Genomic DNA, 24,020 nt, shown 5'->3' on the forward strand with positions numbered 1-24,020 from the left:
AAAACATTAGACTAAGGTCTTCCCTAGCTGAGAAGAGTAGAGATAATAAAGAAAAACCCAAGAAAGGAGAGACAAACAAAGAAACTAAGAGAAGAAACTTTTGGAAAAGGGAAGTTATTAGATATTGTCAATCTACAAATATTTATTAAAAAATTGAAATTAACATGAAAAACACAACCAAAGTTATAGAGAAAAGCACATCCATTAGACTCCATCTGTCTGTGATTCAAACATGTCTCTTTCCTATAAAAAAAATACAATTTTCTATATACAAAAGAATATATACTTTTTAAAGACTTTCTTTTTTAAGCAAACTAAAGGCAGAATTGTGGGTTTGTTTGTTTTTTTCCCCTTAATTTTGACCCAATTCTCAGGTCACTGAATCAGCAGTTAAGAGGCAAAAATATTTCCCTTCCCAGTGCCCATGGGGATATATTAAAAAGAAAGTTATTTCTTGTGAAAGGAGGCTGCATCATCCCAAATGCTTTTATACTACTTCTGTGAGGGTGTATTTAGTTGGAGGCAAAAGAAAACAGTGTTCTGAGTCCTCAGCAGGGAATCCCAGTGGGCTTCTGGTCCCTTTCCCATCAAAGTAGTCAGTCTATTCCTGTGGAAGGTTTTTGGCTGGGCAAAGTCTCTCCAGTAAAACCAAAAGTGAGAATCTTCTTCCTTCACACAACTTTTTTTTTTTTTTTTTTTAAGTTAAACTCAAAATAACTCATGGAATAAATAAGGGCTGAATAGACCCTCAGTTTACTGAGTGATATGAAAATTGCCGATTGTCACTTGTATCATTTGAACATTTCATTTCCATAATATCTAAAATTTCACTTTCTTGTTCTATCTGCTTTTTCAACAATCTTCATGGAGGGAGTCGGGAGGCAGAATTACAAGCATTGTTCTTGCTGCATCTAGAGGAAGCCGGCAGCGCCCTCATCATTTTCTAGAAAGAACTGTCTCTCTGAACTTTTTGTCTGAGTCCAAAAGGGGACAATGCAGCAAGATTAGTTTTTGCTAGGAACCTGAGCATTTTGTGTCTCAAACGCCAAAACAATTGGGTCACATTTTCTATAGCCTCTTATATAAGCAAAGTTAAATGAGCCCCAAGTTCTGAAAAACAAAGTGGATTTCTTCTAAGTCTCACTTGTTCAGGACAGCTGGGACAACGGACTAGGTCAGAACTTCACCCTAGTCACAGGAAGCTCACCTGGAATGGATGCTCAGAAGTGAAACCAAGGGTCCAAACTGACTCCTCCTGCCCAACCTAGAGGAGCCTGGTGGGAGGGTGGGCTTATACACATGAGGGAAGTGACAGCAAGGCTTGGGGGATGAGAGATCAATGGCCAAGAAAACTGTACTGGAACTATCCATTTTGGTGCCTATGGAAGATATTTGATTGAGAAAGAACAAGTAGTATGGATCTGAGGAACAGGCAGAGAGAATAATGCCGAGATGTGGCAATGAAGTGAGGTATCTTACCCTGGTTACTTGTGTGATTTCACTTGACTTACATAAAAACACCAACAAATGGTCTTTTAACCAAGACCATATGGTACAGAAAAGTATAGAGGATATCCTTATTCTTTTTAAAATGTATTAATTATAATCAACCATATTCCCATATGGCTGTAAAGAATTTATTCTTAAGATGGCTATAAACATCAACCCAGTTTCTCTCATCTGACCCCTCTGGGCGATACCTCTGCACAAGAAATTCAGTTCAGCTCAGCTCAGTTCAGTCGCTCAGTCGTGTCCGACTCTCTGCGACTCCATGAATCTCAGCACTCCAGGCCTCCCTGTTCATCTCCAACTCCCAGAGTTCACTCAGACTCACATCCATCCAGCCATCTCATCCTCTGTCGTCCCCTTCTCCTCCTACCCCCAATCCTTCCCAGCATCAGAGTCTTTTCTAATGAGTCAACTCTTCACATGAGTTGGCCAAAGTACTGGACTTTCAGCTTTAGCATCATTCCTTCCAAAGAACACCCAGGACTGATCTCCTTTAGAATGGACTGGTTGGATCTCCTTGCAGTCCAAGGGACTCTCAAGAGTCTTCTTCAACACCACAGTTCAAAAGCATCAATTCTTCATCGCTCAGCTTTCTTCACAGTCCAACTCTCACATTCATACATGACCTCAGGAAAAACCATAGCCTTGACTAGACGGACCTTTGTTGGAAAAGTAATGTCTCTGCTTTTGAATATGCTATCTAAGTTGGTCATAACTTTCCTTCCAAGGAGTAAGCATCTTTTAATTTCATGGCTGCAGTCACCATCTGCAGTGATTTTGGAGCCCAAAAAAATAAAGTCTGACACTGTATCCACTGTTTCCCCATCTATTTCCCATAAAGTGGTGGGACCAGATGCCATGATCTTTGTTTTCTTAATGTTGAGCTTTAAGCCAACTTTTTCACTCTCCACTTTCACTTTCACCAAGAGTCTTTTTAGTTCCTCTTCCCTTTCTGCCATGAGGGTGGTGTCATCTGCGTGTCTGAGGCTACTGATAGTGACCTACAAGCAGTGTCTTGCAGCATGGTTTTGGGAGGGAGTCCTCATCTCAGTGTTTGCCCTTGTTTCCCTTGCTTTGAGAAGGCTGTCATGAATTTAGTGCACTTATTCTAGATTTGTTTTCATTCTTAAAAAGAAACTTTCAGCTGAGATACTAGAAGTTTTCTTTCCCCTTTTGATTTATTTTGTTTACCTTTTTATTTTGTATTGGAGTATAGCTGATTAACAACATTATGGTAGTTTCAGGTGAACAGCGAAGGGACTCACCCATGCAGATACATGTATCCCTTCTCCCCCAAACTCCCCTCCCATCCAGGCTGCCACATGACATTGAGCAGAGTTGCCTGTGCTATGCAGTAGGACCTTGTTGGTTATCCATTTTAAACACAACAGTTTTTACACGTCCATCCCAAACTCCCTAACTATCCTTTCCTCCCATCTTTCCTCCTCCCTCCATCTGCAACCATAAGTTAGCTCTCCAAGGCTGTGAGTCTGTCTCTGCTTTGCAAATAAGTTCTTTTGTATCATTTCTTTTTAGATCCTGAATATAAGGGATGTCATATGATATTTGTCTTCTCTGTCTGACTTACTTCACTCAGCATGACAACCTCTACATCCATCCATGCTGCTGCAAATAGCATTATTTCATTCTTTTTAATGGCTCAGTAATATTTCATTATAATATGTACCACATGTAAATACTAGAAGTTTTGTACACTCCCTTGGGATATGTTGGTTAACTGTCAGAAAGCTATGGAGCAATAGTTTGATATTTGTTGTGTTTAGGGGGCTTGCTTCAAATACCATAGCATTGTTCTTGCTAAAGCCCAGGATGTCAAATCCCAACTCTTCTACCTACAGATGAATCTTGAGCCAGTTACTTAATCTCACTGTGCTTCACTTTCCTGATAATGATAACCATAGTGCCTTTCTCAAAGAGTTGCTTGTGAGGATGAAATGAACCAATACATCTAAAACCCATAAAATTGAGTCTGCCGCGCAAGAACTCTCACGTTAGCTATTATTATTTATATCATAGTTGTTACCATTGTCATGGCCGTAAGCACTCATGACTTTCTAACCGTGGTACCAAGTTTCATTTCTGTGTTACACAGCATGGGAGACATGGAAACTCAGAGCATGTGTAAAATGCTGCTCAAATCTTAAATGACTAAGTGTGAAAGCAGAATGCACATACTCAGAGGTTTTTAAATCTCAAATAACCAAAAGGGCTGTGGCATGAGAATATAAAACTCATTCAGTCATGGCTTTGAAAATCCCCCAAGTGATAATACCCTCATTATACTGTATAGAGAAAAGACCCTTGAGTGTAGCAAGCTGTTAATTTTTATTCCCCTGCCACAGGTCTAACAGGTGCCCCCCTCCAAAGCATGTTTCTGTTTTCTCTGGCCTTGTTTCCCAATCACTTCCAGAATGTTGCCTTTGCCAATTTCTGGATCATTTTCCAACATATTTATCTCATATGGGACTTTTTCTCCAGTGTTTTTTTGTTTTGTTTTGTTTTTTTCTTTTTGCTAAACACACCCAGTTGTGACCACAATCACACAGATTCAAGCTCATTTTCTCTGAGGTGTTATCAAAAATCAGTCCAAGACTGCATGACAGATTCACATTTAATTGAAAACACTGGATCTTCTAAATTTCTCTAGAGAGAAAGGCTGCAGTGGTTTCCTTCAAAGTTAATGCTGACTTTCTGACTGGGGGATCTTCCTCCTTCATTCAGCTAGCACTAAATACTGGACCCACTGACAGTTTTCAAGCTGACAGGCACACGTTTTGCCTTTCAGTTCGTCAACTGTTCCGGCATCTTGACAAACAGTTCTCCAACTCCTCCTCAGGTGGTTTTAGTATGCATGTGAATCAAAGCCAGGGCGTTGCGCCATTGCATTGTGAATCTGCTGGAAGAACAAGCTTGTGCTCTTCAATGGTTAGGGTTATTATTACCGGAAAGCTAGCAAGAAAGCAAAACAGGAGTCAGGTGCTGAGGAAACTCCTTATATACCCGAAATCTATCCCAAGTGTGGCCCTTAAACCAACAGCTTAAGCGTCACTTGGATCCTTACTAGAAAGGAGAATCTCATGGCCCACCCTAGATCTTCAGAATTAGAATCTCTACTACTGGAGCCCCCAAAATCTGTGTTTTAACAAGCTCTCCCAGTGATTCTGATGCATGCTGACATTCGAAAAGCACCACTATGAACTCTTTTATTATTTATATTTGAATTGGATATTTTTGGAGGGATTATTCAGTACCAAGTGAGGATGCCATCCTTATCTCTGTGTCCCAAACATTTGGACCCCAGTGTGGAAACTAAGGCTCCCTTATAAAAACAAAATCCCTCGGGTCAGATGGGCTCAACATAGCTCCTGGCTCATGTATGAGAAATGGATCATCCAGTTCTCTCCTTTTTTTTTTTTTAATGTTAAGTAGGTATCATTAACAGATCAGTAAACTTCAGGACAGCATTAACAATTTCTGTGTTATTCTCCTCATTGGCCATAGAAAAGGGGCCATAAAAGTCATGTGATGAATCCTTGGATGCTGTTGGAAATTATGGTTCTCAGACACACTATAAGAAAATAAACTTGCCTAGTCTATAAGTCCCTGGTGGCTCAGTGGTAAAGAATCCGCCTGCCAATGCAGGAGATGCGGGTTCCATCCCTGGGTCGGGAAGATCCCCTGGAGAAGGAAATGGCGACTCACTCCAGTATTCTTGCCTGGAGAATTCCATAAACAGAGGAGCCTGGCGGGCTACAGTGCATGGGGTCACAAAGAGTCAAATGCAACTTAGCGCAGACTAAACAACAATAACTCTATATAACTCAGCCCACAAGAACACTTGGGGAACTGGAATTCCATTGCCCTAGTTGGCTGTTTACATGTGATACTAATCACCTATGAGCTAGTACCCTGATCTCTGCATCTAGTAGGTGACACATGTTGAGAGATGCTCGGGGAAACTCTCTGTCTGGCTGAATGCAGATACTTTGGCTCATTTTCACGTTCATCCTCTGTTCATGGCCAAATCATTGCAGATGTCTTCCTCTGAGTATCTTCATTTCTTTCCAACAGCCGATGTGCAAGGTTCTGCACTTTTTCCACCAGTACATGATGTCGTGCAACTATTTCTGGATGCTCTGCGAAGGCCTCTACCTGCACACTCTCATCGTGGTGTCTGTGTTCGCTGAGGGGCAGCGCATGTGGTGGTACTACCTCCTGGGCTGGGGTAGGTATCTTCTGCTGCTGAGTTTTGATCCGCTGTTACCTCTGTCTGATTGTAGTCTTCTGCTAGTCTTGATCAGAAGAGAGTCAAGGGCTCAGGTTCTATGAGGAGAGATGGAACACAGGTCCTGGCCACAGTTCAATCTCCAAGAGAACTTGATAGACACTCTTAATAAGTTCAGACAGACTGTGGTAGGCATGGGGGTGAGTGCCACAAAAGAGGGCTGTGGTGATGAGAATGTCTTCAGGAAACAAACCCAGCTGACAGATGGGCAGAAAGCATGCCCTGATGGAGAGAAGATCCAAATCTCCCCAAGAGAAAATGAAAGAATGCTTCTTTCAGGAGTTACTTCCTTATAAGTCGGCATGGGACCACTTACTGGTCATTTTCTCCCAAATCGAAGCAACTTCAAATGCTGAAGTTCTCAGAAAATTCATTTATTTTACAACCCACTTCAGATTGATTCTTTGCCTTGCTGGCCCTCCCATTGTTGTAATCCAAAGAATGAAATTCCCTACCCTCCATGAACTTTTATAGTGAACAAATAAAACATATCTAGCGCTCCAGGAGAAAAATCCTAGGGGGAGAAGGATTATTCTTTCTCTCACTGTCTTTAGTGGAAGGGAAAGGTTGTTATGGCTCTGGAAGCCTGGAGGGAGAAGAGGAAAAGGAAAGAAGAACTAAACTGTGTAAAAAGTGACATCATGATTAGGGGAAGGTGACGAGCCCTAGGAATTAGCAGATACAGAGTCCACACTCTAAAGTATGAAATACGTTTCCTTTCTACAAAATGACAAGGTAGAAGTGAAATCTCCATATTGCTTCTCTGTCTAACTCTAAAATGTACATTTCAAAATCAATCCAGAGGATGAATCTCTGATTCTAAACCTGAGTGGGGTGTTAGAACTGCTGTGAATAAAACACAGTTATGTCTTGTGTAAATAGTCAACTCAGAATTCTTTCAAGTCAAACATTTAATTGATGGTCCCATTTTGAACTATATGCTTCATGGGTTAAGAAGCTGAGGTGGTTCTTAGATGAAAACTCAATATTCTGAATATCCTTTTGCACAAAATTCACAGAAAAAAAAAGTGTGGCAGTCTAATTCACCTGAGACACATTTCTTAATATGAGGATAGGTTTTAAAACTGTCTACAAATCTCAACCACATGAAACAATATTTTATTGGGCATGGGTACATCTGAGAAAAAGAGAATGTTTTGTTTTTTATAAAAATTACTTTACTCTAGATTACTTTTATATAATGAAGGTTAATTTGTAAAAGATTCAGACAGGGTGCACTGCTAGCAGCTACGTCCTTCATTCCATTTGTAAATTCAGCTGTTTTTGACAAATACTTCAAGGTTTACTCAGGGAAGTAGATTCTGAGCTACAGTGTTCTTATTCAACGAAAATAGGATCAACACACGTGTTGTAAACAGAAGAACAAAAAGCCTAGAAGAAATATTGAGAGCATCTTTGGAGCAATCAGACTTTGGCTTTCATACGCTGTCTCAGGTCAGCGTATGACCTGAAGGTCACGTCCCTTCAGGACAACCCTGCTCCCCTCTGTAACAGAGCCCAGTTCACACACAATGAAAAGCTTTCTGGTCTCAGTTGCTGGTCATCATCATGTACCTACCACACTGGATAATTTGTGAAAGGCTTTTAAGTAACTGGATGCTGTTAACCAAACTCTATTACAGTTTGTGACGTTCTAAGAGCATTTTATCTGCTTTGACCAAAGATAATTTGCACAAGAACATCAGGACGACATCTTGACAAGATGTTGAATTTGTCACTGTTTTTTCCAGCCAGCTGTAGTCATAGCTTTTGCATTTTTTTTTCCCATTTTAGGACTCCCGCTGCTGCCAAGCACTGCTCATGCTATTGCTCGGGCTCTGTTATTCAACGACAAGTAAGTATTGTGGTTGTTAGTCAATTTATTTGTAAATAAAATGTGATATTAATGTATTCCCCCTTCTTTTATTCAGCTGCTGGCTGAGTGTGGACACCAACCTGCTTTACATCATCCACGGTCCGGTCATGGGGGCACTGGTGGTGAGAATTGCTTTTTAAATCCATTATTAACAGTGTTATCTCTCTGGGGTGTTCTGTTGAGATGGTTTTATGTAGTATGTGTAGCCCAACTCCAAAATGAAGTTAATTTAATGATAATCTATAATAATAATTTGATCCAAGGATCTTTTTTTTAAAATGATTTTTATTTAATACAATTGAGCGGAGGGGCATAAGCTTGTTTCTATACAAGCCACAGCAACAATACAGTGGGTTTTTTTTTTTTTTAGACAATTCAATAAATTCTCCTAATTAAAGATAAAGACCAAAGGTGAAGATGTTGCTGATAAGAATGAGAGAGACCACAAAGTCCCCTTGCGCCATTTTCCACTGGGCTCCGCCAAACTAAACCATCTTCCATCTCACCTCTGGTCCACGAGCCATCATCATGACTACCACTGAACATGCACTCACAGTATATCAGGCATTGCACATACATTGCCATGCTGTTTGCTAACAGCAGTCCTTCAGAGTGGACACATCCAGATGGTTCACTCATTAGGAAAACTAGACTCAAAGGCTCAAGTTAAGTCATTGAGAATCCCATGCCAAGTGGGTTGGGCAGGGAGAGAATATGATTATCTGAATCTATATCCAAGTTCTTTATTTCTACCCATAGTTTACTATATGTTGGCCATCATCAGAGCCATCAAATTTAATATTTAGACATTATTTCCCCCATTAATCTCAAAGATTGTTTTCTTCAGATAAGAATTAGAAAAATAAAAACAGTCGGAGTCATAGATCATACTCTTCTCCTGTACTGAAGAATCATCCATTAGTAACTGATCAAACTGGGTCACACCCAGACTGTCTCCTGACTTTCCTGGCCTTTCCAATGCAGATTCAATTTCTTTTGCCATTTTTCAGAGTAGCGATGTACTTACTAGTTCAACTGTGCTCACAAGGACCTACTAACGTGGGTCTTGAATATTTATCACCACTGCATAAGAATTTTATTTTTATTAAAGATCTCTTTCCTTCTTGAATTTTGGGGGTAACAACATTTATTTCTACTCCAGGTAGAAAAACCACTCTGATTATTTTTAAATAAATGATCAATTAAAATGTTAAAACAACCTTGGTTTCAAAACTAACTTTCACAGCCAAAAGTAGTTTTTTGTGATCTACAAGAACAGCAGATATTAAAGAGTGACCATACCAAGTGCTGGCAAGCGTGAAGAACAGCTGGAATTCTCACATAATGCTGGAGGGAGTGTAACATGAAGCCACCTCTTTGGAAAGCAGTTTGGCAGCTTCTCATAAAGTTAAACATACATTCACCATGTGAACAGGCCTTGCCTTCCACTCTTAGGTCACTTTTCCAAATGAAAACATGCCCCCACAAAGACCTGTACACAGGTATTCACTGCCTGCTTATTCATAACAATCAAATTTTGGAAACCACTGCAATTTCCATAAACAGGAGAATGAATAAACAAATTACGTGTGTATTACTAACATAATGCAGTACTACTCAGCAGTAAAAATGAATGAAATGCCAATATATACAACACAAATGAATCTTACAAATAGTATGTTAAACCAAAGTAACCAAAGAATACACAATGTGTGTGTGTGTGTGTGTGTGTGTGTGTGTGTGTATATACACACTCCCATTTCTGTGATGCTAGAAATCAGTGGCTACTAGAGGTGGGGGGATGGAGTTGTTGACTGCAAAGGGGCAAGAGGGGGCTTTCTGGGGTGGTGGAAGTGCTCTTTTCTTGTTTGGAGTGGTTGTTATCCTGGTACATACATTTGTCTAAACTTCCCAATTGTAAACTTAGAATCTCTATTGAATGTACATTATGCCTCTGTGAAGTGATTTCCTTTAAACAGTGTTACTAGAAAACAAGAAGTAGTTTGGGTTAGCCTTCTCCACTGCATAAGCTTTACAGGTAAATTTCTCAGACCCCCATTTTACTTTTAGTTAACTAGTCCTAGCTAAGGGGGAAATCTTAATGAAAAGATAAGAAGGTGATATCTAAAAATATCATTTTTTACTTCCCTTTGGAAAAACGATAAAAACCTAAATAAAGAATAAAACATCTTCCTTAGATTTGAACCTAATATAGTTACATATTCAGGATATTATTTTCTCATTTAGAAAAAAAAGGGAGGGATGTTAATTCATGCTCAAAAAGAGTATTTGGCCCCCCTGATGCTCCATGTTGTCATAACAAGGAGCAGATGGTCTCAGTTCTCAGGCAGTCTCTTGTGTTCCATCCAGTGTGGGTGCCAGCCCTCCTCCCCACCCCACCACACACACTGGGTAGCTAAGAACTGGGCCCAAGGGGGTGTCCTTCAGGGACGTTCACCGGGAGAATTTGCTCAGAACATCGTCAATCTTTGCAGTTGAACTTCTTCTTCCTGCTGAACATCATCCGGGTGCTTGTGAAGAAAATAAAGGAATCGCAGGAGGACTCGTACATATACCTGAAGGCGGTGAGGGCCACCCTGATCCTGGTGCCCCTTCTGGGGGTCCAGTTCGTCATCCTTCCCTGGCGACCTTCCCACCCCGTGCTTGGGAAGATCTACGACTTCGTGATGCACTCTCTGATTCACTTCCAGGTGAGGGGTGATGCGCTCTCTGATTCACTTCCGGGTGAGGGGGGAACCATGGATGCAGCCACTCTCTCAGCTACTTGGAGCAGGGGCCACAGTTGTCTGGGGCTCCTCTGTGATGAGAATGAGCCTTTCGAACACGCATTACCTGGAAGGGAGGTGGCCCTCTCTGTCTTCCTCACTGCCTGCTTCCCCACGTTTTGAATCTTAAAACTGGGCAAGGAAACAGGAAATGGGAGGCCTGAACTTTGAGAATACATCTGGAAATCCCATGGACAGAGGAGCCTGGCGGGCAACCATCCGTGGAGTCACACAAGAGTCAGAAGTGACTGAGTGACTAAACAACAACAACTGAAGTATTTGTCCAGAAATTGACCCACTTGCTCAGTGCTGAGGACAGAGTTACTCCCACAGTCGTTGACCTCTCCTTCTCCCCCACATCTGAGGGCCACATTGGGTTTTACTTTTTTGAGGAGAGTGTTGAAGACCCATGTAATCCATGCCAGTTGGCTTTCCAAACTGGATCATCATCAACAATTTTGACCATTTCTCTAGACACAAGCTTGGGGACACAGGAATCTTGAATGGTGACAGGAACTTCAGAGTAGTTACTAAATCCATGTCCTGTTTGGCGAGGTGGACTTAGCTGTGGGTACAGTACTGCGCTAGTTCACCACAAGGAGACAGGTCAGAGTCAGGCCTATAGCCATGCATTGTAATGTGTGCTTGGAAAAGTTCTCTCTACTAAACTCTACAAGAGCCTCGTTTTTAAGTTTTTTGGGTACAAAAATTCTTTTCATGTCCCCTATAATCAGCATATTCTGCTATAAGTCTCCATGTTAAGGGAAGCAATATATTAACCAGATTAATGAGAACAGTCCTTGTAGCCAAAAAATAGAATCCTTATGAGAAAAAGTCATTCCTGATGGAATAGTCTTGGAGCTAAGCCCTGGACATGAGTGGTAGTAATTGTTTTTCCATCAAGCTTTGACTTGCTATTGCCGTAGTGAAATATTCCTCTCCAGGTTGTCTATTTGTATTGATTACTAAACAACACAACACACACAAAAATAACTTCAGCTCCATTTTTCCTCCTCTTTTTAGGGATTCTTCGTGGCCATCATCTACTGCTTCTGCAACCACGAGGTAAGCGTGCATTTCACGTAATAGTGTCACCTCTTTATATGAAGCCAGCACTTTACCACCTCCCGAGGGCCTCTGTGCGCTTTGCACTATCTCTCACTTCTACAGTTGACCTTACAGGGTTTCCTGACTAGCCCGATCTTATTTTTTCCACTACTGCAAGTTGAATCTTATCTATGTTCTTGTGTGGTACAATTGCAGATATTATCCAGACAGGTAGATAAATTCACATTTCCTGGCATTGTACCGTAAGCTGGTTGGAACCCTGAGAAGCAACAGTGAAAGCTATTCTGGGTTCCCATAGAACCCAAGTCACATCCCCATTCCCTTGGGAAGGACCAACCCATCACTAGGGCAGAGCCAGTATCTAGCCAGTCTATCTTGAGTCACTGCCTTCTTTTCCATTTGCCTGATGCCAGTGTCACAACACCTATTCAACTCTTGGAAAATCACCCTGGAGTTAAGACTCAAAAGGGAGTAAGTAATTTGTTACCTGAATATTTAGATCAGGAAAACCTAGAGATCCACATGGCCAGTGTTTTAAAGGGTTTTTTTAGCCAGAGTTCCCTTTCTTCCAATGATATTCTACATGGAAGCCCAATTTGTAAAACATAAGTGGAGCTGCTTAAATTTGTACCAAAGAACTTCCAGGGCTGCAAAGAATGTGATTTGAAAGCTCCCTCGTTTGTCAGGTGAGAAATCAAAACTCCAGAAAGATCACGTGACTTGCACAATGTCACAATCATAGCTTATAACCAGGACTAGAACCCAGATTTCCTGATTCCTAGTTAAATGGACTAAATCTTCCACTGCACAGCATTATATATATGTCTCCTTCCTGAAGCTTCATTAGTATACTTCTTTGAGTTATACACCTCATAACTTTTAATGTTAAAGTATCTGTGATCATTTTAAATCAATCTTTATTAATAATTTTATACCAAAGCATATCACATTTTGTTAAGAGATCTATATATTATTTCCAAGTTGGTAATTAGAACCATTGTCTAACCATTATCAATTGATATTTAATGAATTTTCTAGTCTTTATTGCTTCAGTTAAACAACATTCAGTGAGCACCTATGATATTTTGCAGCTCTGCAACCTCTTGCTCATCTCCAGCCCTCAAATTGCAATACTGTTGCTCCTGTTCTCTGTTTTAATTGATATATTTTATTCCTTCATTCATCCATCAACTCCTTCCTTAATCCAACAAAAATATACTGTACATTCTTTATTGCTAGGGACTATCCTGAAAGCCTGAGATAGAAATGTAAAACATCTTTCTGTTAGCAACGAAGTATCTCTTTAAGAATAGTAAAAACTAATAAATATATAGGACTTAGGTCACCCCATCTTTATATCAGTTCCTGTGAACATATATCCCTGCCTTTTGAATTGGCTCAGGTGGCATACAAAATAAATATTTTCATCTAAAATAATATCAATATAGGGCTAATATAAAAATCAGGTTCAGGCAGAGTATACTTTGAAAACACTAGAGAACTGCATGCACTTATAAAAATACCTCAATATTGATTGTGTCTTAACCATGATGCTGTCTCTGAAGTGGCAGGCATAGAAAGTGGGCCCAGAGGTGCGCCTGACAGTTGAAAGTCTCTAGTTCAAGTGTGTTCTCTCTGCTTTTAGAATTAAAGAAACCATCTCCATTTTAATTAGTATCATGTTACTGGGGGAACGTACAAGTGTGACATTTCTAATAATACAGAAATTATGTAGTGTGCCAAATGCAATATCACAGTCCCATGAATTGTAGGCATCTGGGCCTCAGCTGGGTCTTCTGTGGGCATATTATCTTACCACACTGAACACGGGCAGGGCACTTGCTCCTGCAGGAAGTGATTTCCAGCTGCATCTGAGATAGGGCTGTGATCAGGCTTTGCCTGACTGAGTTACATTTTAGCAGAAATCTAGGGGACTGATACGTCAGTTCCACAATGAAGATAAAGGTTTTAATTTTTCATTATTATCCATTTGTGGTCAGTGATTCCTGCCATGGAAATGGATCACATAGTCAGTGGAGGAAAGGATTTTTGAGAATTCCAGTGCCGGGTGTCAGGAGGTGACTGTGAGAGCACGCTTATGTAAAAAACATTTCCCACAACTCTTCCCAGACAGTGGACACTGACCATCCAATCATTTCAGTTACTAAAGATCTAAGAGACCTCAAAAAGATGACTACAGCTATGTGCTTAGTTGCATCCGACTCTTTGCGACTCCATGGACTGGGGTCTGCCAAGCTCTTCTGTCCATGGGATTCTCTGGGCAAGAATACGGGGGTGGGTAGCCATTTCTTTCTCCAGATTACAGTCATCAAGATGCCCAAGTTTTCCTAGCTCTGTACTCACCACTTCCCTTTCCTGTTTGCAAGGGATTCTCCTTATGTCCCTAGTGCTATTTCCAGATCAGTAATGTTATCACTTCATATGCAAAGCTAAATTTTTCTATTTAAAAATTTATTCAATAAAACTTAGTTTTCAAAAATACTGCCTTTCTAGAAAACTCAAGAAAGTCAGCTTCAAGACCCAAAGCTAAGCTATGATTTCTTTGTCCTAGACAAAAAACGATCAGACCTCTTGAGATAAAGCTCATTTTCCATTCAAGAGCACATAATGCAAGTTCTTACAATGAACTTAACAGGAAAACAAAGGCCAAAGACTAAAACATCCAAACAACCACGAAGATTCCAACCTGATTTTCTTTTTCACAAATATAGAAAGAGAGACCTCCAAATGTTACCCACCCTATACAGTTAGTTACAAATAGAACCAGCTATAATCATTATTCCTTCAAGCCATCAGGACTCATATTTTTTTTTACAGTTGACAATAAATTTGGCATAATCGGGAAAATGTGATGTGATCTGTTAATTGCTTTTATAACTAGCAATGCATTTATATAATTCAAAACTTTGTGTATTCTACGCTCCCCATGGGCAACTCCTTATATTTCTGATGCTTTTCAGAAGCAACCAAAGTCTCCTCTGTTTTTTCAAAATAGATTCAATGCCCATATTCTTGTGATCAAAGCACTGTTAGGCTCAACCTGAGGTATTGTAGGAGATAATTGCCCTTATTAAACTGAAATTATTGAAGTGTCTTTCACATGCTGCTAAGGGCCTATTCTTACATGTGTGGTTTACAAATGGAAGCAGATTGCCATCTCCACACAAAAGGATAGCTTATAATTCTGGAATACAATTACAGGAGGCAATGAACATTTCTGTCATAATTTTTAAAAATTAAAATAGACTTCAAACCCTTTGGCCTCATGCTGGGTACTTCATTAGTATGCATAGATCCTCCAGTGGAGATTATTTTAAAAAGACAGATGAGGCAAAACAAAGGACTTCCTTTTTTACCCCTGCTGGGCACTGTCCGCCTCAGACAGTGTTAAATATCTGTGTTACGTTTATCTTTAAATACATTTAAATATCTTTAAATATCTGTGTTACGTTTTAGCTATAAGGACAACGTTGGTATTTAGGAGATTTTGAATCCACAGAAACCATCAGTCCCTTTGTCTGGGGACAGTGGTTCTCTGAGCTGTATATTTCCTAATTCAGCAGGGCATTTGATAGTTCCTAGATCATAAACTCAGCATTTAAGGACCTATTGTCTAATAGACAGTACAGCCCCCAAATTGGAAAGCAATTGAAATATTTACTAGGTTCTTGAAGAGGTGCTAAAGGAAGAATGCCATGGCCACAGGTATTTAGCTGAAAGTATAACTCAGGAGGGATGTTCTTTCCCAAATGGATTCAGCTATGGTTTCATATCAGCCCTTTCTTATATAATCAGTCTAGTCTCTTCAATTCTGTAACTCTCCATACTGCATAGATTGCAAAGCAAAGCTCACAAACTGACAGGGAAACATGGTAGCTTTTTCAGGAGTGAAGTAGAAGACAAAGTGGGTGATGCAAGAGGAGTCTGAACTATTCATTCATCAATACCTTTAATAAGAGCATTCGTATTTGAAAATACATTGCTAGGGTAATCTTCCCATCAAGGGTATTACCTTTCCTTTTCCCAAAAACATTGAACAACACCCTTTTCCCAGCACAAATCACAATGTGAAGAAAACTTTCATTTGCATTGCTGCTGCTGCTGCTAAGTCGCTTCAGTCGTGTCCGACTCTGTGCGACCCCATAGACGGCACTGAGCAACTTCACTTTCACTTTTCACTTTCATTCTCATTAGCATCCAATATTTTCCAGGCTGTTGAGGACTCTCTGTGGAGACCTAGCTTAGAATATATGAGAAATAACAACATGAGATCAGAAACTATGTCATCAAGAGCTCTTTTTATATCCTTGGCAACACCACCCTCCAAAGATATACATCCACACATATGACAGAAGAGTTTCCTTCAGTCTAAAGACCACCATCCTGCCATAATAAGGGTATCACCGTAGGAATACTAGTAGCCTCCTTGTTTGGTGTTATACTTACGTCTTAGATGCTACTCGATTCATACTGTAGCCATGTAATCCATCAGGCAGCTAGGTGAGATAAAAGAGTTGTATCGAAGAAAGTAATCTCAGAGGGGTTAACTCTCCTGCCCAAGATTTTCATGGCTAATGTGGGCAGAGCAGGTTTCTTGACCTAAAGTTCAATACTTTTTCGTGGCATCAAATGAGACACAGTGAAATGGCCTTGTCAGTGGAAACGGCATTGAAAGGTGATGTGATGTTACTATTACGAGTGTTTGCTTCTGGTAATTCCAAAATTAGCAACCCACTGCAGCTCCCGAGCAGTTCTCCAAATCATACACCATGGCGTAAGAGAGAATACCGAACAGTAAATGTAGATGACCCAGTGCTTTATAACTCACCTCAGGGAGGGACTCAGGTTCTCCAAAACCTGTGTTTCTAAGTCTTATATCAAAACTCAGGCTTTCATATTTGCATGAAATAAAACTTCCATTTCTTCCTCAGATTCAGTCTAGACATTTTTAGCACCCTCACCCTAATGCCACTGGATGTCAATACACTAATTACAATACAGTCATGGATGGTCATTTTCTTGGCGTTAGAAACTCATTCTAGAATGGATGTTGACACCATTCAGAAAACATTTATTGAATAACTGCTCCTTCCCAAACACCATGACATCTAGCGTTACAAAAAACGAATAATACATGGTTTGTTAACCACTAACCAGAGTTTTATTGGGCACACCTCATCTCATGCCATGCTGGATAAAGGAAAATCAACAGTATAAGGCCATTATCATAAAATCCAGAGCTGTGAAATGGCTTCCAGATACTTTTTCATGACCAATAACGTGTAGATTTAGATAAAAGCTTCTGCTGTATCAGAAGTTGTAGCAGATAAAAAGGTTTCAAATTCTGCCTTCTTAATATGATGAGCGTGCCATCTTGAATATGAAACCAAATCAAATTTCATTCATGGTGTAAAAGCTCTAATGAAGAAACTTTCACTCAAAAGAGCAAATAATCTTGCCAGGGGCAGCTGAGGCAAATTACTCAGTCCTCCGGTCTGCAGATTCTTCCTCCAAGATGGGTATTTCATAGCCAGAGCCTTTCCCACACAGCCCTTTTAGATGAGAAGTAAAAATTCAGCCACCCCAAACCTCTGATGGGGGCTTCCCTAGCGGCTCAACGGTAAAGAATCTACCTGCAATGTGGGGGAGACCTGGATTCCATCCCTGGGTAGGGAAAATGCCCTGGAGAAGGGAATGGCTACCCACTCCAGTATTCTTGCCTGGAGAATCCCATGGACAGAGGAGCCTGGCGGGCTACAGTTCACGGAGTCCCAAAGAGTTGGACACGACTGAGCAGCTAACACACACACACATACACACACACACACACACACACACACACACACACACACAGCCTCTGATGAGCACCGAGAATTGTTCTCAGGGCATTCCTGACAGTGATATGAACAGAAGGTTCTCTTTCGTCTTCCAGGTCCAGGCTGCCCTGAAGCGTCAGTGGAACCAGTACCAAGCTCGGCGCTGGAATGGCCGCCGCCGGGCCCACCGTGCGGCCAACGCCGCCGCCGCCACTGCCGCCGCCGCCGCCGCCCTGGCTGAGACTCCACCGATCTACATCTGCCACCAGGAGCCGCAGAACGAGCCCGCCGACAACCTGGGCGAGGAGGCTGCCGAGGTCATCCCCATGGAGGGAGGGGAGGTCATCTCCATGAAGGGTGCTGAGGTCATCGCCGTGGAGGGTGCTGCTGAGGTCATCGCCGTGGAGGGTGCTGCTGAGGTCATCGCCGTGGAGGGTTCTGCTGAGGTCATCACCGTGGAGGGTGCTGAGGTCGTCGCTATGGAGATCATTGAGCAAGAGTCATCCGCTTGAAATGTGACGCCAACAACCTTGTGGTCCCTGAGCCCTCATTTCCTGGGAGCAAGACCAACCCTGCATCTCAAGTGATCTCCATCCTCCCAGGAGCACACATCTCATTTGTGAGAAGTATCAAGTGCATTTGTCCATAGTGAATCTGAAGACAGTTTTACTTGGTACTCTTGCTTCCGGGAGACAGTGGAGGAATGGAGTCTCCCTCTACAACACCTGTGAACTCTGCAACACTTGTGAATTCCTGTGAATACCATCTTTCATCCAGGACTGAGATATACAAATGTCAGAGTAAAGTAAGCAAAGTATCCGAGTAAAACATGAGTGGACCTAGTTCAGATCCAGGGTGCTCCTTGTTAATCTTGAGCCATTTCTACCTTCGAAAAATTCAAGTCACCATCAATGGTTTTCTTTTTAACTCAAAACTTTTAAATTAGGATACTTTGGTATTTGGCTATGGTTCTGATTTTTTTATTTCTTTTTTTAATTTCAATCAATTCTGATGTTATTCAGATTTTTACCATCCACAGACACACCCACAATGTAAACCACACAAATTACTACTTGACCTCCTCAAAACAACGTGGCTTTCTAGTGTAGAGATGACTAAGTTTGTGGGGAAAAAAGACCTGCATTTGGCAGGAAGATATAAGGCTTTGAATGAAAAAAAAAAAAAGTCAGTTTTATATGTGTTCATTACTTTACTAATACTGTGTGCTCAGCTTGGTCTTGGGCAGGTCCTGACTTCTGTAAGAAGGAATTGGCTTTCATGTTGAATGTGCTTTGGTTACTAACATTTATAAATTGGGAGGTCACAAAGAACCCATCACTAAATTTTTCACAAAACTGCCAAAAACTCAAATTCCTAGTGGAAGAGAATACTCTCTCTAAAGAGAGTTTTCCACTTTCCTAAACTCCAGGATTTATAAAGCAAATCACTCGAGGTTTCTAAAGCAGATTACCTCTTGCCCTTGGGTGCTATCTAGCAGTAAAAGATAAATTTGTTTAAGACTGGTAATTAAAAGACCCCATATAACTCCATTAACTGCTTTCCACCCAGCTTCTAAGCTTAACAAGATCTCAGCCTTTTCCAGAAAGATTCAGTAGGGCTAATTAGAAATCAGTTTGTAGTTGACCTCTTGTTTGATGCTATTAGTGAAACAGGAGGGGGAAAAAACAATTAACCACTACAAGTTTAACTGCATACCAACTCATTTAAAATAAGAGTTTCTCATTAAAATCCAATGTTATATTCCCATACCTCTCTTTACTTTCATATAAAATCTTCAAAACTCCCTGAGTAAACCAGTATCATTACCGGCACCTGAGATTAATTTGTGAGTTTGCAACAGTACTCAGTTACCTTTATGTAATTTGTATTCTAAATGAAGAGATACATCAAAGCCCTCCACATCTCAAGTCTGAAGTATGTGCTCTTATGCCACTGCCTTTCAGAGATGATATAGTTTTAGAGATGATATAGTTTTGGAAAGACAAAAGAAAAATATATTCTTTCAGAGAAAATGTATTTTGGATACTAAAGTAGTTTATGTCTCCTTTACTTGAATGTAAGGGAGGATTTGAAAAGAGGGTATTTTTCCAATCACAGTGTTTATGTAATAGTGTTCCTATTTTTGTTTACAAACATGGAAAACAGTATTTCTGGCAGCTCTAGTACAAACGTGATAACATTTTGCTGAAATATTCTAAATGCTATTGTGCTAATATAGTAGTGGCTGAATAAGATCAAACAGCTTACTATAGAATTGTGCACAGTGCCAAAATGACGTGAAACGCTTGCCCTGTATCCATGTATGAATTAATAAAGAGTAATGATAAAGCAAAAGTTGTATGTGTGTTTCAGTTGTGTCTGACTCTCTTTGTGACCTCTGGCTTGCCAGGCTCCTCGGTCCATGGAGTTGTATGTGTGCATATTTTCTACAGAAATATATCCATCTTTTCATTCATTCATCTCATCTCCTAAGCTCATTCCGTATTATCTGGGATGCTAACATCTCATCTTGCTTGTATTACAGGAGATGGCAAGATAATCCAAAAATATAAATTAGAACACCATATGCAAAAATACCCTCAGAGGTTAAAGCGTCTGCCTGCAATGCAGGAGACCTGGGTTCAATTCCTGGGTCAGGATGATCCCCTGGAGAAGGAAATGGCATCCCACTCCAGTATTCTTGCCTGGAGAATCCCATGGACAGAGGAGCCTGGTGGGCTGCAGTCCATAGGGTCGCAGAGTCGGACACGACTGCGCGACTTCACTTTCACTTTCATGCAAAAATACCAAGGTTGTTGTCTTTGTCAGTGTAGCCATCTTCAATCTTCACTTTGACTATAACCTCCAAAGCACGGTTCTCATACCTTTGTTAATGCAAAACCACCCAGGACTATCAGCCTATTTTGTATATGTTTGGGAAGCACAGCTAAGAAATCTAGAACAAGAAAGTATCACATTCTTTTATCATTGCTGTTTTGTTTTTTTTTTCATTATTGTGAGACCAGACTTGAACTGTCCAACATCACGTCAGATCGTTAGAATTGATGTAGTCATTGATTTTTAAGATAGTTTTGGAGATTAAGGCTGGATAAAAGGCAACAAATTAAGTATCATTAGAATGTATAACAGCCACTATTAGAAAGATTTTCAGATCTGGAAAGCATGAAATGGAAAAAAATGAGGATTAAATGAGAACCATGATGAACTAATACAGGCAAACAGAAGCAATTTGTAGGTTCTTCATGCAATGTAATTGCACCGAGAATTGCTAGCCTCTGGAGATCCAAGGAAATTTTTCATAAAGGATACATCAAGACTACATTTTCCCCTTTGTGTTCTACTGGGGAATACAAATAAATATCACTACCCTTGTGATGTTGAACAAAAATAATTTCCCATCATACTGTAAAATCTGACTCTCCGATGGGGTAACTTGAATTCAAATAGTCAGCTGCCTGCCAGCTTTGGCCCAAAATCGACCTTTGGATGTATGTTGATACCATGGCTTCTGGAGGAAGGAGAGATGTTGGAAAGAAATGATAGCAACACTCATCACAGAGCTCCAACCCTTCTCATTCATTCCTTCATTCATTATCATTGATTGAACAGATGTTTCACACACCTTTCATCCAGCTATACAACAAATATTTGCCAATAGTAGCCATTATGAAACAATTTCTTTGTGTCAAACCTGCCAAGGGAACCCATACCCTTAAACCATGCACGTGTGTGTGCTCAGTCGTGTCTGACTCTTTGCAGCTCCGTGGACTATAGCCCTCTGTCCATGGGATCCTCCAAGCAATAATGCTGTAGTGGGTTGTCATTTCCTCCTTCAGGGGATCTTCCTGACCCTTGCGTCTCCAGGCATCGGCAGTCAGATTCTTTAGCACTGCCTGGGAAGCCCACACCCTTAAACCATAACCACTGATATCTTTGGGACGGAAGAACACACACATGGGGTGGAAAACCAAAGCGTTATAGGGTTGGAGGTGGTAGCTGAGTGTGACCTTTTCTCCACCTGAGCCGTGAGTGGGACAGCTAAGTTATAAGAAATATTCTTAGAACAAGATCTCTTCCTAAAGGCTTAGCAAGGACTCATTTTCTTGATAATAAGGTCTAAAATAGTAGTTCTTTCATTGGCTAGGTTACAGTTCAACACCTTACCATTGTAATTAACACAGAGTTTAAGATTATTCATGAAAAGGACAGATCAGAAGACATATTTAGGAAAGCATACTTAGATAAGCTCAGAAAGAAACAATCATTTGTCATTTTGAGAGAGGAAATAAGATGCCTCCCTCCTAACTTAAGCTTAGGAAAACTGATTTTACTGAATCAATCCATAGACAACTTGTATGGGGTGGGGAGGGAGGTTGGGGAATTAGCTGGAAACATAAAGAAAAAGGATGATAATATATGCACATGCAGACACAGAAAGACACAGAGAAGCCACATTTGAAAATTTAAAACTAACCATATTTTTAATTTTTGTTCTTCTGGACATAAAATTAATATGTTTAAGATCTGTGAAAAGCATTGAAGGAGAGAAAACACAGCCATTGAAACTATAAACTAACTTAGGTCAGGAAGACTTTCCTAATATACCTTCCTCCAAAACCTCTGAAAGATTTCAGAAATTTTTCCATTAATTTAAGCATTGATCAGCCAGTCTCTTAGGTCACTGATCAGTGTCCAGTCTCCATTTCCAGACATCCAATGCCTTCTACCTAAGTCTCTCAGAAATCCTTCCACGGACATTCAAACTGTGCTGCTCTTTGCCAACTAACCAGCCATCATGACCAACCACTGCACGTCACCACAGCCTCCTTTACTGCAGAGACTTAATATCACATTTTAATTTGGAGAAATCGCCTCCAAACAAAACCTCAGAGTATCACTGGTGAAGTGCTAAGTAGACATTCAATAAAAACCAACTGAGGGATCTTCAATAAGAAAAACAATTCAGAATAGATCAGGATATCTGTTTTCACCCAATCATGCCAGACTCATTCATCAGAGCTAGCACACTAGTCTCATGCCAAAACACACAGCCAGCTGTGAGCCCTCCAGATCTCTGCCCAGTAGGGTAGCTGGTGAGCTCTCAGGGCAGTTAGCACTTCTCCACTGCATGCCACCTTATAGTTTCTGTATGCTGTCATTCCAAAATGCATACTGTGAGGCTTAATATGGAGTTCAGTCACAGAGAATTTAGGAAGAACATCCACCAAATAGACATAATCTGAGAAGGAAGAAAAGAACAGCAATCATTGAAACACTGAAGTCAATATAAACCTATGGACATTAGCTTACCTCCCCTTTAGAACAACCAAACATGTTTTTAATCCCCATTTTAGTGATGAGAAAACTAAATGGAAGTCAAGTGGGAATAACGTGCCCACCACCGTCACAAAGTAAGTGGCTGAGCTAGGGTCTGACTCAAGAGTACCCAGTGCCTTGAGCAGCCCCATGTAAATGGGGTTAGGTTTTACAAACTCACTCACAAGAGCAGGCAAGCTCCTCTCTTCCTTCCCCACCACAAAACAGGGACTGAGGAAATAAAAACTGAAAGTCCTTTTGAGACTTCCCTGGTGATCCAGTGGTTAAGAATTTGCCTTCCAATGCAAGAGACATAGGTTCAGTCCCTGATCAGGGAACTAAGATCCCAAATGTCACAGAGCAACTAAGCCTATGTGCCACAACTAAGACCCTAAGCAGACATAAATAAGTAAATAAAAAATTTTAAACTTTGAACATTACAGCCAAGCATCATATCTGGTGCTTCCCAAGAGAAACTGATGGGGAAACACTGCAAAGCTGTATTTATTGAAATACAGAAACTATTGGGATTATTTGGAGGCAAATCTCAGATTTCTATATTTATTAAACCTAAATCAATTCCTGACATTAAAAAAAAAAAAACTGCCCAACGCCACTGCTTTTTAAATTTCCACCTTGGAAAGACTGGCACAAGCTCTTGTTTGGGACTTCTGGCTTCCTACTAAGAATGTTGCCACATTTTGTAGCTTCCCCTTTCCCAGTGGAGATGCAAACAAGACTGACCAGATGGGTTTAGATCCTGGCCCAGAGCACCAGGGTGGGGACCCAAGGAGCATTTGTACCTGGAATAGTGGGTGCAGTGAGGCCTGGGTGAGCTGCTGAGACAGGAGGATCGACTCCAAGTTGTAGAAGTTGATTTCAAAGGGGCTCAGGAATAAGGAGGGTCAAAGGCAGCATCAGAGCCCAAGTCAAACGTATTCAGTTCGTACTTGGTTACTGCTTCCAGCTCAAGAAAATGAGTCAAAGCTGAGGAGACTGGCCAAACAGGGATCACCTGCCTGGGAGCAGAGATGAGAGACTTCACACTGCAGCTTAGCATCACTAAGCCAGGGCCAAGTGAAACGGTTTGCAGGGGTGGGAGTATGGTTCCACTTAAAGAGATAGAGGTGACACTTTGAATTTTTAAAAAAATGATGTCTGAAAATCAGGGATAATTTTCTACTGCAAAATGTTAACTAAAACCTGTCCTTCATGGTAGATGTTCTCTACCCAGAGTAGGACAGCTGTCAGTTCCTTCTCCCCATCCACAACCAAGGAAGCCAGTATTTTTTCCCCCAAGA

At 40.7% G+C, this 24,020-nt stretch overlaps 1 protein-coding gene across 1 annotated transcript in view; it reads left to right on the plus strand.

Annotated features, from left to right (window-relative positions):
- The window catches only part of CALCR (calcitonin receptor), a 110,752-nt gene extending 91,285 nt beyond the window's left edge, over positions 1–19,467 (plus strand). The window contains exons 8-13 of the mRNA XM_070368825.1: positions 5,602–5,755; positions 7,610–7,670; positions 7,747–7,813; positions 10,187–10,402; positions 11,501–11,542; positions 17,499–19,467. Of these exons, the coding sequence (XP_070224926.1) occupies positions 5,602–5,755; positions 7,610–7,670; positions 7,747–7,813; positions 10,187–10,402; positions 11,501–11,542; positions 17,499–17,894 (936 nt within the window). The 3' untranslated portion in view covers positions 17,895–19,467. The remainder of the gene's footprint in view (positions 1–5,601; positions 5,756–7,609; positions 7,671–7,746; positions 7,814–10,186; positions 10,403–11,500; positions 11,543–17,498) is intronic.
- The last annotated feature ends 4,553 nt before the right edge of the window (positions 19,468–24,020 follow it).

The sequence above is a fragment of the Bos mutus genome, chromosome 4 (genome assembly GCF_027580195.1).
Source record: "Bos mutus isolate GX-2022 chromosome 4, NWIPB_WYAK_1.1, whole genome shotgun sequence".
NCBI classification, from domain to species: domain Eukaryota; kingdom Metazoa; phylum Chordata; class Mammalia; order Artiodactyla; family Bovidae; genus Bos; species Bos mutus.